This window comes from Bos indicus, chromosome 7 (genome assembly GCF_029378745.1).
Source record: "Bos indicus isolate NIAB-ARS_2022 breed Sahiwal x Tharparkar chromosome 7, NIAB-ARS_B.indTharparkar_mat_pri_1.0, whole genome shotgun sequence".
Lineage (NCBI taxonomy): Eukaryota > Metazoa > Chordata > Mammalia > Artiodactyla > Bovidae > Bos > Bos indicus.
In genome coordinates, this window is record NC_091766.1 from 60,078,396 (window position 1) to 60,098,042 (window position 19,647).

Sequence of the window (19,647 nt, forward strand, 5' to 3'; positions counted from 1 at the left end):
AGGCAGCACTAGAAGTGGGAGCCAGAGTTCTCACCTTTAACATAATTTTAAAAATACAGCGTCCCTCCCTCCCACCTGCCTCCCACAGTCTCTCCCAGAAACTAAACTGAGCAGCACCATAACTGAGTTATCCTAGGTCTCACCTCTGCCCTGTCACACATCACAGCCCGGCAGAGCCTTCCAAGCCCCTAAGCAGGGGCATGTCTCTTCTTCTCTGGGCAGATGACACCCCTCAGAGGAAGGTGAACCAACTGCATGTTCTCAGAGCTGGGACTGCCAGCAGCCTCCAACCTCTAACGCCCCTGAATTCTAAAGTAACTCACTAAGGTTGGAAGACCAGAGGGGCACAGACTTGGAAAGATATGCTGTCCCACCCCAGAGGTAAGCCTGCACCAAGAGGTAAAGACCACAATAGAAGAGCACCCCTAATACACACCCTTGTCTTAAGATGTTAAAGCCCAGAAAACCAGATACACTTACCAAGAATCTATTTAGCCTTGCTTCAGTATGAGAGCTACTATTAATTGAGGGCTCATACCTAGTCATCCACACTTGAAGTCTGAAGTAAAACTTGAAGCAGAGTTAAAACTGAGGCTGAAGTATATAGAGTAACTTGTCCAGTCACTCAGCCAGCTTAAGACCCAGACCCCCTTGAGTGCAGGACCAGCTTTCCCAGCCACTGCGCTAAGTCTGGCTACACTTCCAAACTTCAGAGCTTACACCAAAAAAAGAAAAAACTGACTGAATTACAGAGTGACAAATAAAACCCAGTATGAAAAAGAGTTTAATCTTAACTTTAAAATAAATAATGACTGGGTCATAATCGGCATTTTTTAAGAACATAAACTATTAATTTGCTTTAAAAATAGCCTCATTTGTTTTAAGTCTTGGATCAGACTTCTTTCTTCCTCAGGTAAAGGCCTGTCCACAAAGACAGACGTGCCTCAGCCATTTCCTCATCTATAAAATAAAGAATGTAAATAAGTGTATCAGTTCATCTAGTGTCTACACTATGTGCCAGGCATTGAGAGTGCTCGGTAGTTTTACGTGTGCTGTCTTATATAATTCTTACAACTTTGGGCTCAGAGAACTTAATTTGCTGAAGGTCAAACAGATAGTAAGAGACAGATTCTAATCCAAGTATCCCTGACTTCCTTGCCCCCAACTAAGAACTCAGTGAGTGCAGGGTTTATCCCCTTGAATTATTGCTTCCTCCCATCTCCTCATCCACATATCTCAATGGCAGCAACTATCAAAAGGAAAGGAAGTCAAGATCATGAAAAACAAGGAAAGACTGAGAAACTATCACAGATCAGAGATGACTAGGGAAACATGACAACTTAAATGAAATGTGATATCCTGGATCCTGGATCACAAAAAGGACTTAAGGGGGGAAAACTGGTGAAATCCAAATAAAAGCTGAAGTGCGTTGTTGCAATATCCAGCTAATGGGTTTCCTGCTTTCCCTCCTGCTGCCCTGTAATCCATTCTCATGTTGCTTCCAGATTCATCTTTCCAAAGCACAAATCTAAGCATGCTCTCTCTCCTGCTTAGAACCTTTTTTGTGGCTCACCCTCACCTCAGGGTCTGTCTCCAGCTCCCGTCTCCAAAGTCTTCTCTTACTTCCCCTCCTTACCTCCCTGACTTTGCTCCAGCTTTGCTCAACTCACTGCTGTTCTGAGAAAACAAGCCCTCTCCACCCTCTGGACCTTTCTTGTCACATACCCTGTCAGTCAACTGCCCAGGCATCAGCTAGAATTAAACAGAAATCTCTCTCTTTCTCAGGATTCAGTTTAGATGTCACTTCCTCTGGGGACCACTCCCTGATGTCCTCACTCCTATGCCAGGTTAAGTCCTTTCCCTGGAGTTCTCATTGCACCCAGTAGTTAGCTCCCATGACAGTGCTTTCTATTCTGGATTATATATATATCTGCCCCTTCCCTCTCATACAACTGAAATGGGAAGCATGCACTCAGGCATGGCATTAAATAGCACTGACTCCCATTGTGAGGAGGTCAGTTGTTTGCGCTGCTTGCTGTTTTCCTGATTGCAAGGAGAACTGTGTTAGCTGGTCTTCAACACTCCCTGCCAATTGTTAATCTCTTTATTTTCAAATAATGCTAGATCAAGCCTAGGCTAGGCACTTGCCATAAGCAACAGGATCTAACTTGAATTTGGTACACTGTTTTCACCGTGTTTATTTTTATTTATAAAAATCTGTTTATACAAAGCAATACAGAAGTTTCTCTTCTGCACAGACCAGTCATCCTTTATAAAATTAATTTACATGAGTAAAGAAGTAAGTCAATTTAGGAAAAAACTGGTAAGGGGGTTTTCAGGTGGCACATATGGTGGTAAATGCACGTGTGCATATGCATGAGCACATATGAACACAAACATGCACATATGCACATGTGCATTTAACTGTGAAAACAGCCCTGAAGTAATCATTTGTGTAGCTAAGTCCTTGGATCCAGGGTACTGCTCTTTGCCACAGCTACCTATGTGGCAGGGAAAAAATTACTTTTCTGTTTTTCAGTTTGTGTATGTGTGTGCTCAGTGGTCTCCAACTCTTTGCGACCCCCATGGACTATAGCCTACCAGGCTCCTCTGTTCATAGAATCTTCCAGGCAAGAATACTGAAGTGGGTTGCCATTTCCTACTTCAGGGGATCTTTCTGACCTAGGAATCAAACCTATGTCTTTTGTGTCTCCTGCATTGGCAGGTGGATTCTTTACCATTGCGACACCTGGGAAGAAGAGAAAAAAAACTGGGCCATAAAAATATAGGAGTTCATCTCCCAGACTCATCTCTCTTCCTGCTCATATGGCATAGAAATAACATTGCTGAAAAGGAACCTGAAGCAGGTCATACTTTTTCTATTAGAGATCAGAGATTCAAAGTGTATAGAAGTTAAGTGACATGTCCAAGGTCACATCGCAATTTAATGTCAAATGCAAGACCAAAATCCAAGTCTCCCCAACCCCCAGTGAACTGTTTCTCTCTTCATTTCTGAAACCCTGCACCCCTAGTTCTTTCCCCAGATAAACTTGTGAAAAGAATTATGTTTTATTTACAAAGTATAAGCAAACACAGACAGATGTAATATAAAGACATCTTAAAATGATGGCAAAGTAAATAAGAAAAGAATAAAGGCAATATTAGATTTCAAAGCATTAGTATGATTGAATAGGGAAGTAATGTACCTGAAAGCTGAGAAAATACGTTATGGGTTTTCCACAATGTTGTAATTCCCTCCTTGTTCTTTATTTAGATTAGATGCAAGGAACCCAGAGCCAGGATCCAGGCATGTTGCTAAGTTTTGGGGGAGGATTAGGATAAAGCAGGTAATTGATTCATCTTTAGCTACTACCTAGGAATAATAAAACCTGCATAAAAAGAAACCAGACCCAAACACCACTTTACTCATTGTCTATGGACCGTAAAAAAGTGCATGAACATGATTCCAGGGGTAATAGTCACCAACATTTCTTTAAATGGAATTTTCAGACACTTTTAAAGACCATCTTAGCAGACTAATTTGCATACACAGTGTAGTCACTGCAATGACACAGTGCAATGTTTCTTTTCATCTAAGAAAAATAGCCTTATCCTTGTCTTTGGAAATGTGCTGGACATTTTTATAATTGACCTGGTTAAAGGCAAATTTAACAGATTTACAGGTGAACCAAAGTACACAGAATCACAAAGAAATGGAAAGATATCCCATGCTCTTGGATTGGAAGAATTAATATTGTTAAATGGCCATACTATCCAAAGCAACCTACAGATTTCGTGAGATTCTTATCAAATTACCCATGACATTTTTCACAGAACTAGAACAAATAATCCTAAAATTTATATGGAACCATAAAAGACTCAGAATTGCCAAAGGTATCCTGGGGAAAAAGAAAAAAAGCAGGAGGCATAACCCTCACAGTCTTCAGACAGTATTTCAAAGCTAAAGTAATTGAAACAGTGACATTGGCACAAAAACAGACATATGGATCAATGGAACAGAATAGAGAGCCCAGAAATAAAACCACACACCTACGGTCAATTAATCTTTGACAAAGGAGGCAAGAATATACGGTAGAAAAAATACAGTTTCTTCAGTAAGTGGTGCTGGGAAAGTTGGACAGCCTAGCAGAAATCAATGAAGTTACATTGTCACACAAAAATAAACTCAAAATGACTCACACCACATACAAAAATAAACTCAAAATGACTTAAAGACTTAAATGTAAGACATGATACCATAAAACTCCTAGAAGAAAATACAGGCAAAACATTCTCTGACATAAATCGTACCAATCTTTTCTCAGGTCCATCTCCCAAAGAAATAAAAACAAATATAAACAAATGGAACCTAATCAAATTGACAAGCTTCTGTACAGCAAAGGAAACCATAAATAAAACAAAAAGACAACCTACAGACTGGGAGAAAATATTTGCAAATGCTGTGACTGACAAGAGCTCAATTTCCAAAATATACAAACAGCTCATACAACTCAACAACATAAATAACAAGCAACCCAAGTGAAAAATGGGCAGAAAATCTAAATAGAGATTTCTCCAAAGAAGACAGACAGATGACCAACGGGCACATGAAAATATGCCCATCATTGCTAATTATGAGAGAAATGCAAATCAAAACTACAATGAGGTACCACCTCATATCAGTCAGAATGGCCATCATTAAAATGTCAACAAACGACAAATAGTGGATAGGGTGCGGAGAAAAGGGAACCCTTCTACACGATTGGTAGGAATGTAAGTTGGTGCAGCCACCATGGAAAACAGTACGGAGGTTCCTCAAAAAACTAAAAATAGAGTTGCCGTATGATTCAGCAATCCTATTCTTGAGCATATATCCAGACGAAATCACAAGTCAAAAAGATAAATGCACCCACACATACATAGCAGCACTATTCACAGTAGCCATAACTAGGAAACAAATGTCCATCAACAGATGAATGGAAAAGAAGATGTGGTACATATATACAATAGAACACTATTCAGCCATAAAAAAACACAAATGAAATAATACCATTTGCAGCAACATGGATGGACCTGGAGATGATCATTCTTACTATACTAGGTGAAGTAAATCATACTTATCATACTAGGTGAAGTAAGTCAGAAAGACAAACACCATATGATATCACTTGTTGAATCTAATATATAACAGAAATGAACCTATCTAGGAAACAAAAACAGACTCACAGACATAGAGAACAGACTTGGGTTTACCAAGAGGGAGAGGGTCAGAAAGGGATGGGCTTAGAGTTTGGGGTTAGGAGATGCAAACCATTATATATAGAATGAATAAACAGCAAGGTCCTACTGTGCAGCACAGGGAACAGCACAGTATGTTCAATATCCTGTGATAAATCATAATGGAAAGGAATTTTTTAAAGAATATATATTTGTGTGTGTACATATAACTGAATCACTTTCCTGTACAGCATAAATTAACACAACATTGTAAATCAACTATAATTCAATTTTTAAAAGTATGCAGAATCAGAAAAGTCTAACCAAATCTCTCAGTGAAGTGTAAAATGGGTAGCTATAATGCTCTTCACCCAAATACATGTGTGTGTGGTGGGGGGTGTTGTTGTTGCTGTTTAGTCACTAAGTCGTGTCTGATTCTTTGGCAACCCCACGGACTGTATCCCACCAGGCTTCTCTGTCCATGGGATTTCCTTGGCAAGAATACTAGAGTGGATTGCCATTTTCTTCTCCAGGGGATCTTCCCAACCCAGGGACTGAACTCATGTCTCATGCATTGCAGGAAGATTCTTTTACCATTGAGCCACCTGAGAAGCCCATGTGTGTAGGTATTTATGTGTATATATGTGTATGTATTTATGTATACAAATATGTATATTTGTAACAATTGAAAAATACTTGGCCAAACAGAAACTCATATGAGCAGAGACCGCAGATGATAAGCTCAATGTGAGCCAATGATAAGATGTAGCTGTTGGGGAGAAGAAAAATCTTAATGCAATGTTAAAATACGATATTAAACCACATTAAGTACAGTAATGGGATTCCCTGGTGGCTCAGATAGTAAAGAGTCTGCCTGCAATGCGTGAGACCCAAGTTAGACCCCTGGGTCAGGAAGATCCCCTGGAGAAGGAAATGGCAACCCATTCCAGTATTCTTGCCTGGAAAATCTCATGGACGGGGGTGGGGAGGCAGCTACAACCCATGGGGTTGCAAAGAGTTGGACACAACTGAAGAAGCAAGGGAAGTACAGTAATGACCCTCAGTACTCTCTACCCACCAGCTAATACCAGTTATAAGAACCACACTATCAAAGGGACAGGAATTGGCATCTGGCCAGAGGACAGTAATAGGTCAGTGGGGAAAAGGGGAAAAGGAGAGGGTCTGTAACCTGAGACAGGTGGGGAATGGTTCATGGCTTGGATCCCAAAGATCCCAGAGAAGCAAGTCTTCTCCAACTACAAGATTCGTAACCATTCTGGAATGCATGTGCCTCCCAGCAATGTTGTTGAAAGGCTTCTGCATGGGAGGTTAGACTCAACTTCAACATCCCTCCCTTGGGGTCTTTATGGTTTGTGTTGGGGGCAAAACCACATCCATCTTACATGGCAGTGGACTAGGTCACTTCATTTCCTTCCTGAAGAAGAATACTCTAGAGTAGAGAGCATTTTAACAACCAATCAAGCTCCTAAGAGAAAATAAGATGTACCAGTATGTGCACAATATTCCTGACTAGAAGATGCAGTGCTGACTCAACTCACCACCTCTATCCTACCCTTCCACACCACCAATCATCCGGTTGCCCCAAGAAGCTAGAAAGAAAGGGCAGAGCATCTTACAGTAAATCTAAGCCGTCTGTGATCAGATGGTGAGACCTGTAGCTAGATCTTGTATGTTTCCACATTTCAGAACAATAGTGAACCACCAGCATCTGGGGTATTTCAGATGCTCATTAAAAATCCATGTTCCTGGGGTATCTCCCAGACCTACTGAATCAAAATTATTGGGGTAAGGACCAGAAAGTTCATTTTCTGCAAGTTTCTCAGGTAACTCCTTTTCACATTCTCTGAGAACCATGGTTCCAGAGCACTGCTTCTCATGCTTTAGTGTGCATTAGAATCACCTGGAAAACAGGGTAAAGCCAGGGCTCCTTGGCCCCAGAGACTGTGCTTCAGATGTCTTAGGTAGAGCCCTGATATTCACATTTCATACAATCTCATGGATGACGCTGATGTTGCTGGTCCAGTCAGTGGGCCATACTTGGAGTTCACTGCCTTAGAAAATTCCTGATTCTGTCATCAAAGAACTCAGATACTGTGGTAGCCCCAAATGACTCCCCACCTTCTGGAATCCACATCCTTGGTAAATCCTTCCCTTTTGTGTGGGCTGGACCTAGTGATTCACATATATTTTGAATAAAATTCACATATTTTGAATACAATATGCAAAACTAGTCATAACTGGTGACTAGTTATGCCAAGACAGTGACTACCCACTATCACCCTTGCTCTTATTCTTCTCACATGCTCACTGATGAAGAGGCTGCCATGCTATGAACTGCCCGATGGCAAGTCCCACAAGGCAAGAACCTGTGAGCAGCCTCTGGCCAATAGCAAGCAAGGCACTAACTCCTACTAATAGCAATGTGAGTGAGTTTGGAAACATATCCTTCCCTAGATGAGCCTGAGAAGACTATAGGTATGGCTGATGCCTTGATGGAAGACCTGTGAGCTACTCTGAGCCAGAGGACCCAGAGAAGTCAAGCTTGGATTCCTGCCTTCTCACAGAAGCTGTGAAACAATCAGTGATCCAAGTCACTAGATGTGTTATGCAATGATAGATAATAGACATACTTTGTACATGAGCAACCCTGGAATCGATATGACCCCTTGGTATTTAACCCATCCTTCAAGTCTCTCATCTCATCTTCCGTATTATTAAGGAGACAAATGTGTGAATAAACATAAATGAGCAATGTTTAATAATACACACTATTTACACGTGATTTATGTCATAATGTTCTTATTGCTCAATTTTTAAGCTATGACCCTGGGGAGGCTTCCCCTGGGTTTTAGGGAGGTTGTGGGGGAGCAGAGCTTCAGGGCAGGATGGGGATGGTGCATCCACATCAGACCTCACCCTCTGTGCACTCCACCTGGCCATTCTGAGGCTGTGTCTTTTGCACTAAGAGCATGGTGAATTCTCACCCGCCAGTCCTTGTGACAGGAGGAGTAGCACCTCCATTGGCTGAAGAAAGAGAAGAAAGAAATGACTAGTTTCGCTGCTGGCAAGGGGAGGGGTCTTTCCCTGAGAAAAGTCAGTAAAGGGAACAAAATCCGATCTGCTTGCCTTCTCTCCAGTGCAGTGCCTGACTTCTTCACTGAGGGAAGGGGACAGCTTTTCTAGGGGCAAAAGTTCTCATTTTCTCTAGAACTGTGTGTCTAGAAAGTACATTTCAGGGGCTGCATGTGTGGAAGGGCCACAGTCTACTGAAAAGGCTCTAGACACAAAGCCAGGACCCTAATCCCTGCTCCACCATCCATTCCTTGTGTGACTGAGTTGAGCCCATTCCCTCTGGACTGTGCTCTTCCCATTCTGAGATGAGACGATGGGCCAGGACATGGCTTGAACTCCCCAGATTAGTGTCTAAGAGGCTAAGAAGAGAGGTAGCTTCTGACCATGGCAACTGGTTGGAGATGGGACAGCTGTCCTCAGAGGGCCAGGCCCCCACCACTCAGCCAGCGTGCCCTCTCTGAGGAGCGCCCAGAAGGACAGCTATGCCACAGGGGGCTCTGGCAGATGTCGTCCAGCCTGGTCCTAATGATGTCCTGCAGCTCCTCGTCACCAAGCAGGACCGCTGCTGCCAGGGCCAGCCAGAAGTACTCGGTGGCATCGTGCGCATCCTAACCCCCAGCATGAGGGCAGAAAAGAGACAGCATTAGCAGACATTTCCAGGACAGGCTTGGAGGCAATGCCGGGAAATCTAAGAAAACTAGCTTTTGCCTGTTTGACATCCTTTCCCACCCCTTTCTCCTGGTTCCTTGGGGGAGTTCCCTCACCAAGTCCATGGCAGTTCTGTGGCATTGCTAACCTCGGTGGCCCTCCTCCCCAGGCACAGAGATGGCATTTTACCCAGACACAGACAATCATAAAGCAGCATCATCCTGGGCACAGAACTTTAGGTATATGAATATGACTCAAGCTGACTTGTCCCAAGTCACTCCCTGGGACTTTTCAAGTGTGACCTAAGAGAGAAAATGGTCCCTCACCCTTTTAGATGGGGGCTTGAAGTTGCCAATAATAGAAGGAAAAAAGGCCAAGTAATAGAGAGAAGTAGAAACATTCTATGGAGAAGGCAATGGCACCCCACTCCAGTACTCTTGCCTGGAAAATCCCATGGACGGAGGAGCCTGGTAGGCTGCAGTCCATAGGGTCGCTAAGAGTTGGACACGACTGAGCGACTTCACTTTGAACTTTCACTTTCATGCATTGGAGAAGGAAATGGCAACCCACTCCAGTGTTCTTGCCTGGAGAATCCCATGGACAGAGGAGCCTGGTGGGCTGCCGTCTATGGGGTCGCACAGAGTCGGACACGACTGAAGCCACTTAGCAGCAGCAGCAGCAGAAACATTCTAAGCCAAGAAGTACAGAGAGAGGTCCCCACGTCTCTCTCAGATCCATGATGGCATCTGACTACCAGCTTCCAGAACTACCTGAAATTAAACTTATACCTGAACTTCCCAGTTCCTTGAGCCAATAAATCTCCTTATTTGCTTAAGCTAGTTTGAGTTGAGCTCTTTCCCTTGCAATGCCTAGAGTCCTTGGTTGATGGAATCAAATCATACACATTTTGTCCCACTTCCTGGGAGCTGTGGATCAAAGGCAAGATCACTGAGGGGAGTCCTTCACTACCCCATCCTTCCTCCCTCCATGGTTGGGATGCAGAACATATGGTTCTTCCGGTGAGACTCAAAAAGATATGTCTGGTTCTCATTAACCCTCGTAAGTCAATAATAAATTCAGACCAGAAACACTCTGGCAAATAAGAAAAAGACAGCAGAGCTGCCCTAAGGGTCTGCAAACAGAAGCCACTGTTTCTGTGTGAAGAGAGTAAGGGTTGTGCTGAAGCAGACAGAGACATCTGGTAAGGGAAGCCAGTGCCTAGGGACAAAGTTCAAGGGCCAGAATGCAACTGAGAATTATAGACCACACACACAGTTCTATTAATAGAAGTCACTGGAAAAATAAGAAGTTCTGGATTCAACTCCAGCAGAGCAAACAGGAGATCAGGGCTAAGATCTTCTCAGGACCTAGGCATGCTTACACTCTAAGACCCTGCATGTTATTATCTCAAACGTGCCAACATGTACCTAGATTTCATCTAAAATATCATTTATAAAACCTCATAAGAAGTGAGTTTCAACTGACTAGTTCATCTATAACATTTTTTAGACATACAGTTAGGAATTAATTTTAATTTTGAAGCTTATAGTTCTTTTGTTTGGGGGTCTCGTGTATTGTTTAGGTCTCATATATTTTCACAGGTCCTGTGGAGGAGATCACAGACACTAGAACATGTGCCCATAGTATCTGATAAATGAAATGGGCCCAGAAATCCCAGCGGGGCAAAGAAAGAGAGGAACATGTCTCCTCAGCAGAGATGGGAGCCTCTTTGAGGTCTCCAAGGGGGGCTTAAGTGGAGACTGTCATTGTGTTCCCAGAGGAGCCACTCCCCACCCTATGAGACAACACTCCCCAATTTACTTCTCTCTACTTTACCATGAAGGCTCAGGGTAAGGGAAGAATATAACTGGACAGCAGCTCTCAGACAGCCTCACAAGCCTGGTTCTTACCTTCAGTTGGTAGAAGGTGAGTCGGCCCAGACGATAATACACCTTGGCATAGTATAAGGCCTCCTTGGGGCTCTGCAGGCAGGGTGGACAGAGGGACAGAGTCTTCAGGTAGCAGTCCTCAGCCATCTCATACATGTGCAGGGAATAGTACACAGTGGCCAGACGGTGGAAGGCCACCAGCTCCTGCCGCTGATCTCCTAGAAATTGAAAGACTGAGAGAGATATCCTACAGCCAACACCTTGCATCATTAGTTCACTTATTCATTCTGTACAGTTTAGAGACCCTTTCACTTTTAACTCATGCTTTAGAATCTTGGGGTCTAATGGGTCTATGACTGGTTTTGTCTTTGGTGTATTTACTGTTTCAATAACTAATTCTTTTAGCACAAAACAGACTTTTAAAGAGAACAAAGGCTTCCAATTGTATTTTTTGGAATATTTACAAGGTGGCTGTTTGATGCAATCTAAAAACATCACTTTTAAGCTTCAAAGAGCCAAAAGCCAAAGCTAAAAGAGAAAAATCCAACTGTCTGATATGGAAATATCCAGTCATGCGGAATAGCATGAAAGGGTGAATATATCCTCCTTTCAGCTTCCGTTCAAGGAAGGATAAGAATGCTCCAGAGGGAGCTGCCTGGGCTCTCAAGGCCTTCCTAAGACCAGCAGACAGTTGCACAAATAAGGTTTTCTGCAGTAAAGGAAGAGTTAGGAAAAGAAAAGAGACTCTGAAGTGCAATTAAACACAATAAAGTTCAGTACCATCCACATCTCATGCCCTTGAGAATGCCCAGAAGTCCCTTCTAGAATCATCACAGAAGACTCCATTTGCCCTTACATCTAATCAAGCATCCTTTAATAAAACCTGCTTTTCCTCAAGCATCAATATTTGAGATGAGTTTATCTTTTTATATTCTGCATTTTTTTTCTATTTTAATGACTTACATTGTTTCTCATTAGCTTCTGTTGTAAATGCAAGCTATTTCAGCTACTGAGTGAGTTATGAGAATCTGACTTTCATTTATATTTCAATACCATAGGAAAATATGCACTTGACTAATAATCAACTAATTAAAAAGGTTAAGGCACAGTGCTTTTGTAATAGGCCATTAGTGCATAGGATAGGATAGGATAAAATACCATATGTGCATAGGATAAAATACCATTTACCCTGGACTCAGAATAATACCAACGATACTAACTATAATAGTGTGCACAAGTAACACTTATCAAGGACCTATATACCAAGCACTGTGCTGTGGGTTTCAGCTGGATTATCATTGGTCTTCATAACAACTGTATGCTGTGGGTGTCATTTTTAATCCTGATATGCCAATGACAAACTTGAGGCTTCAGTTCAGTTCAGTTCAGTCGCTCAGTTGTGTCCGATTCTTTGCGACCCCATGAATCGCAGCACGCCAGGCCTCCCTGTTCATCACCAACTCCCGGAGTTTACCCAGAGTCACGTCCATTGAGTCAGTGATGCCATCCAGCGATCTCATCCTCTCCCCTTCTCCTCCTGCCCCTAATCCCTCCCAGCATCAGAGTCTTTTCCAATGAGTCAACTCTTCGCATGAGGTGGCCAAAGTACTTGAGGCTTATAGATATTAAATTAAGCAACTTGCTTACCTGGGGGCTTACCTTGACACTTTGACCTAGTTTGAACCTATGGAGTCTGACTCCACAGGTATGCTCTTACAACTTTGTTGTCCCTCAGGGAGTGTCAGCCCCTCCCATCCAGTACCCCCAGACAATTAGGACCACCTACCTGCGACTGTGCTGAGTCTGGCTGCCAAGGTGGCAAATTCCAAAGCCTTCTCATAGCCTTCCAGGCTGATCTGCAGCTCTGTCAGCTTGTTGAAAATCCGGAGCTCGGTTCTCACTGCCTTCATCCTCCTTGCTAAGGGAACAGCCCCAGTCTGAGAACAGAGGCACAAGGAAACAGTCTAGCTGAGAATCATCAACACATACCATATTCTAGAAGGTTATATTATATCTTACTGCCAGGGACTGAGGGATGGCAGTGACTGAAGCCCAGGGGGAGATGGCACTTCCCATGCATGGCTTTTCTCAACTCTCTTCTGATCCTTGCTCTTGGTTGCTCTGCCCAGACCTCAGAGGTGGAGGAACTAGAGGTCATCAGGCTACCCTGAAACTGAGAGCAGGAAAGAGAAGACAACTTTCTTCAAGGCCACATGGGAAGTTATTCACCTTCCAGTTATGCACTCCCTTAGCACCCACAGTGCTAATCTACGAAGTACATACATGGAGTATGTGCACAGTGCCTGAGAGTCCCCAGGAAATAGTCATTTCTGTTATTTTTATTCTGAATGTTGGGCAGGTCACTTCATCTCTCTGAGCCTCAGTTTTGTCATCTATAAAATATGTATGACCATGAGAACCTCAAAAGTCAGAGACATGTCTTTCATTCACTCCTACCACAGTGCCTGGCACATATTGCCTGCTTGATGAATGTTTGATGACTGAATAAACAAAGCAAATGAGTAAGTATTGGAATAAGTGAAATTTTAGGATCAAGTAAGATAACAAGTTTCCCAAACTTCAGTCTGTAATGAACAATCATGATTTTTTACATATCTACTTAACATATGGACATTTATTTAATTACTATTATTTCCTAAATTAACTGTCTTTTTTTTTCTTGCTTCATTCTTTGCAATAATATCTGTGAAATCATGTGTTTGATGAACTGGTATTATACATATTTAATTTTTAAAATATATTTTAATACATAATAAAACATAGTAAAGAAAAAGTGTTCATCCATAGACCAATCATCTCCCACCATGCCATGTACACAGAAACATTCTGGTCGACAAAGACATGTGCTACAAACTGTATAGTACCATGCACCTAAAAGTTGTAATTATTATGGTATGTTCTCTCAGGAAGAATACTTTATTTATCAACCCCAAGAGTGACAGAGTTTATCAGCTCCTTCTTTGAGAGCCTGCTGGACTTAAGAGAGGGAGAGCCTGCAGGCACTGAATGAAGAAGGGAAGACAAAGAAATACCATCAAGAGAGGGGAATGGGGCCCCAGGCCAAAGTCCAAGTGAACCTGCCTACATTTGTGCCACAGCCTGGCTGGGGATATTGCTGACTATGCAGCCCATGACCCACTCGGTAATACTCCACTGCACGATGCCTGTGGCGAGTCCCATTGAAGAACACATCACCCGCTTCCTCATAGAGCTTGAGAGCCAAGGAGGGCTCCTCTGACTTCAGGGCTTTCTGGATGGCTGCCTGGGTGGAAAAGAGACTGCTGTCAAAGGCGGAGAGAAGCACTTCTGAATGTCCACAGGACTGGCAAGAAAGACATCCTGACCATCTAGCTTAACCCTCTGTTAAAGTCCCCTGAACCTTAAATTGTCTTCCATACTCATAAGGCTGGTAAGAAGCCTTCAGGATTCCCTAGTTCTACATTTCCCCTTTGATGACATGGAGATGAGACCATTTGATGAGATGATAAGTTTACTTTGACGGCCCTAGAAATGGTTTTCAGCAGCACAAACATCTTGTAATAGTTGAATATTTATTTTAATGTGTTTCAGAGAAAAAAGACTAACAATACATCAATAGATAGCTAGAGGGAAACTTGTATAACACAGGGAGCTCAGCTCAGTGTTCTGTGACAACCTAGATGGGTGGGATGGGGGAAGTGGTTGGAGGAAGGCTCAAGAGGAAGGGGACTATATGTATTACAGCTGATTCACATTGTTGTACAGCAGAAACCAACACAATATTGTACAGCAATTATCCTCCAATTAAAAATTTTTTTAATTAAAAAAATAATACATCATAATCTCTGATTTTAGATAGCACTGTTTAATGTAAAAAGTTAAGTTGATTTGAAGTTGAGTCAAAGAAAAATAAATAAATAAATAATGGTACAGAGGTACTGGCTATGGCAAAACTATAAACCTGATGTATAAATGACTGAAGTTTGGAAAAAGTGAGTTCATCCAACACAGTTTCCAGATGGAGAAACAGGCTCAGAATAAGGAGTTTTCAAGTTTACATCAATAGTTGTGGCAAACAGATGCTAGTGTCTTTGATTCCATTACCCTTCTCCTGGCCCCTATGATCTCTTTATCTCAAACAAGCTATTTAATTTTGCACCTAAACAAAATGTGATGAAGACATAGAAGAAAAGAATGTACCACACCTGCAGCACAGCTACAGTATCTCAAAGATCCTTAGGTAGAGAATGGTTTACCTCAATGGGAATGACTGCAGAACATCAAGTCAGGTGGTAGTCTAGGGTTAGGCGTACCTGGGACCAATTCTGGTCTGTGAATTACAGGGCCAAGGTCCCTCAGTTATTTTTATTGCATATACAGATACACAAAGATAGAGGCAGTGAGATGAAATCCTGGAATCAGGAGTTCTGCCACCAAGCAATGAACAACCCCAATAGCCCCCTCTGGGCCTTTGTCTCCTAGAGAGAGAAAGACAGGACCAAATTGTCTGTTCTCTGATAATTCTTCCACCTCTAAAATCCCAAGGCAGAATAGAGTCTCTGAAAGAAAAAACTTTAAGTCCTACTGCTGGAGAGAAGTTTTAACCACTTACTAGCTGTATCACTTTAGGCAAGTTACTCAGCCTCACTGAGTATTGTCTGTAAAGTGTAAATTTCAATAGAAATTCCTGCAGCATTTGTAATGAGGATGAAACAACATCATGCATGTGAAGTGTTTAACAAAGTCTCTCATGCAAAGTAAGCCTTCAAACAATGTTATACAATCATTATTAAGACTCAGTGGAAGCAAATTTGTGTGAGTATAAGTAACAGAGTAAGGGAGTTGGGTAAAGGGGAAGAAAATGACAAATGGGAAGGAAGTGAAGACTAACAGGCATACATCTTCTTATATACCAACATAATGTCAATATTGTGCAGATAGTGATAATGATGATGATGAAATACCACTTATTAAGCATTTACTAAGTCCCACGTACTTAGTAAATATTTATGTACATGTGTTTACTATGCAAATAGTATAGTTAATGTTATAGTTAATGTTACTATGCAAATGTTATACTTAATATTTACTAAAGACAGACCCCCTCATGAAGAAACTGAGGCCCAGAGAGCTCAGATAGGTCACACGGTTCATAATCAATGGCCCTGTGATTTGATTCCAGGTCCATCTTTCTTTAAAGCAGAGGTACTTAATCTACACTATGATATACTACAGATGTTAAAGGTGTGCAAAAAAAAATAAGAAAATAATAATGTTAATACACTGCAAACATCAACCTTCCTTACCTCCCTGAAGTCAAGCTGTGTGTTGAGCTTTAGAAAGATGGATAATTCTGCCAAGACAGATGAGTAAGTCTCCCATCATGTTCTTTGAGAGCTCACACATGCATATGGAACTCAGGGACTGGCCCACAGCTGCTTGTATTTAGCCTACCAGACTGCCCTGGTTTCCATCTTGAGTCCAGGGAGCAGCCCAGAGTTGACTGTCCTTCTAACAGCTTGACCAGAACATCACCTCTCCCTAGTTCCAGCTCACCACTTTGGAGGGTACAGCTGCCCCCACTCCCATGGTCCAGGCCAGCAGATAAGCTCTGCTGGAGACTTACCTGCAGGTACAGCTCCACCAGTTCATCTTCCTGCATGAGGTAGTGGAGTCGCCCAGCTCCAAGCCAGGCCTCAGCAGCCTTGTCTCTCTCCCCCAGGTCAATGAAGATACGCAGGCTCTCCTTGATGCAGGTGAGGGACCTCCTGAGGGACCTGGGGATGAACATGGACCCATAAGGTATGAGGGCTCAAAGAGACCTAGAGTCATTCAGCACAGGAGGACACTGAAGCTGTAGCTGGGGAACAACATTATTTCAGATCACACAGGGCGATCTGCCTAAACCAGCTATGATCTGCTGCTGCTGCTGCCACTGCTAGGTCGCTTCAGTCATGTCCGACTCTGTGCGACCCCATAGATGGCAGCCCACCAGGCTCCCCCGTCCCTGGGATTCTCCAGGCAAGAATACTGGAGTGGGTTGCCATTTCCTTCTCCAATGCATGAAAGTGAAAAGTGAAAGTGAAGTCGCTCAGTCGTGTCCGATTCTTAGTGACCCCATGGACTGTAGCCCACCAGGCTCCTCCATCCATGGGATTTTCCAGGCAAGAGTACTGGAGTGGGGTGCCATTGCCTTCTCTGAGCTATGATCTGGATCTGCCTAAACCAGCTGTGATCTGGATCTATCTAAACCAGCTGTGATCTTGCTCCAAACCAGCTGTGATCTGGATCTGCCTAAACTAACTATGAGATCTTGAGAAAGTACAGAATCTCTCTGTGCCTTGATTTCCCCATCTGCAAAATGGGAATATAACTGTACCTGCTTCAGAGGATGCTTATGAGAATTAAATGAGATAGAGTGTTTCCAACAGTGCCTACCATAGAGTAGGCACTTGATAAATGTTTAAATGTTAGTTATCATTTTTATGATTACTAGCTCATGATCCAACCACCTTTCCATAACACTATAACATTTTTCATAAGAACCTAACACAGTGGATGACAAATGCATACTTATTGAGTAAATGCACAAAAGAATGACCATAGTGGTAACTGTAAATCATTAAAAAGATTTTGATGTTTGTATAATAAGAAAAATCAAAGAAGGAGGAAAGTTTTGGTGTTTAACAGACTACTCTTCAGTTATTTGGAAATTGCTCATGTAGAAAACTCTTCCCCTCATGTCAGGGATTAATGCAGAAATGAGGTGTAGGTAATACAGTGTTGTACAGGTTCGGAATTCCAGAGCAAGAAGGAACACTGGGTATCACCAACTTCAGCAGTAATTAGAATCGTCTAGAAACTCTTTAAACATGCATCCACAGGCAAAGTCATCACCTCAATGTGTTGACATACCATGCTAGCCTGGTACACTCTAGCTCAGGCAGCAGCATTTTGTCAAAGCTCCTTATCAGCTACTATTGTGACTCTATTGTGCAACTTGGGTTGAGACTCTCTCCTTATTTCATAGGGAAAACAGGCCCAGAGATGGGAAGTGACTTGCACAAGACTGCACACCACACTGGGGAACAATCAAAGGCCAGAACTCCATTCTCCTGAGTCTCAGCCCAGGACTCATCCCACAATACCCATAGTTCTTCATAGTGTAAATCATGACTCACCTGTACCAACATTACCTGGGGAGCTTATTAAAAACAGACTCCCAGAGATCTCTCAGACTGACTGAATCAGAATCATCACAATAGCAAGCCAGGAATCTGAATTTCTAAGACACACCCAGATTATACTACTGTGCACTGAAGTTTGGGAAACACCAAACCATGCAAATCCTTCTAAGAACACTGACCATTACCAACTAAGTCTGTAAATAGTTAGGAGGTCCTTATCAAACATTGGGCTTCCCCGGTGGCTGAGAGGTTAAAGCATCTGCCTGCAATGCAGGAGACCAGGGTTCGATCCCTGGATCAGGAAGATCCCCTGGAGAAGGAAATGGCAACCCACTCCAGTATTCTTGTCTGGAGAATCCCATGGACGGAGGAGCCTGGTAGGCTACAGTCCACGGGGTCACAAAGAGTCGGACACAACTGAGCGACTTCACTTTCCCTTATCAAACATGGTTCCATCTCATGATATGCAACCCAGGCCCCAGGCCCCCTTGTTCACAGTGTTGGAAATAAGCATTGTTTGTGACTAATAAGGCCCTGATTCATCTTGACAACAAGGTGGCTATTTTCCTTCAGAGAAACTGCCAGACATTTGGCCCTTGTAAGTCCTGAGAAGAAAGAACTCTCGTTCTCTGCTGCCCTGCTTCTGATATAATATTTACAGACATCAAGGATGGGCAGTGGCCACTCTCTGTCAAGAATCAGAATGTCAGATTTGCTGCTGATACTGTGCTGTGAGCTGAGAAGCTGTACGCAATGCTGAGGTGGTCACCAACCTCCCTGGCCTGGTAACCACAGACCTCCTTCACTATAGGAAGCCCTGACCTTTTCTCGCCCACTCTGTACCCCTTAAATGCCAAACAGGGATAACAGGTCTACAGGCCTGGCCTCCACTTCTCTCCCTAGTCCCACTGTAACAATTAATGAAGACAGGACCCATACATCTCATCCTGGGAGATTCTTGCTGCTGCTGCTGCTAAGTCACTTCAGTCGTGTCTGACTCTGTGCGACCCCATAGACGGCAGCCCACCAGGCTCCACCATCCCTGGGATTCTCCAGGCAAGAACACTGGAGTGGGGTGCCATTGCCTTCTCCGGGAGATTCTTGGGATATGGTTATTTTCTCCAAACCCCCAGGGAGCAAGATGTGGGTTATCACAGAGAAATCAACTCACAAGGAGGCATTTTGATCTTAGAATTTTTCTCTCTGAGCTCACTATGACTGTGAAAGAGAGGAGGTCAGCGTTCCTCAAAAAATACTCCAAGGGGGAAGGCAGGACTTAGAGAGACCCAGATGCTCACATAACTCTATCAACACTCTATGTGCATGGATTTTCCAAAGACCACTGCTTCCACCAAGACTTATACCTGATTCATGACTCCAGTATAAGACAAGCACCTTATGGTCTAAAGTTGGGAAGTGGTCTCCAGCTTCCTTGGTTCTTTCCTACCATCACTCACCACCTCATGTATTTACATCTACCAGTGGCTATGCTATATCACCCACAAGACGAGTCACTAGCTTGGCCTGGAATGTCCCAGCATGCCAATGCTTCCAGTCAACACCTGCATGTTCTAGGTGTGGCTCAGCTCCCAAATCAAATAAATAAGGAGAAG

The 19,647-nt window shown here is 43.0% G+C and overlaps 1 protein-coding gene across 6 annotated transcripts in view; it reads right to left on the bottom strand.

Annotated features, from left to right (window-relative positions):
* Positions 1-7,967: 7,967 nt before the first annotated feature.
* Positions 7,968-19,647, bottom strand: part of SH3TC2 (SH3 domain and tetratricopeptide repeats 2) — a 54,636-nt gene continuing 42,956 nt past the window's right edge. For 4 of the 6 annotated variants that reach the window (XM_019965197.2, XM_019965195.2, XM_070793824.1 and 1 more), the window contains 5 exons: positions 16,474-16,624; positions 14,008-14,130; positions 12,634-12,784; positions 10,869-11,065; positions 7,968-8,918 (listed from right to left, as the gene is read on the bottom strand). In XM_019965197.2, the coding sequence (XP_019820756.1) occupies positions 8,727-8,918; positions 10,869-11,065; positions 12,634-12,784; positions 14,008-14,130; positions 16,474-16,624 (814 nt within the window). In that variant the 3' untranslated portion in view covers positions 7,968-8,726. The remainder of the gene's footprint in view (positions 8,919-10,868; positions 11,066-12,633; positions 12,785-14,007; positions 14,131-16,473; positions 16,625-19,647) is intronic. The other 2 variants (XM_019965196.1, XM_019965198.2) reach the window with 2 other exon arrangements.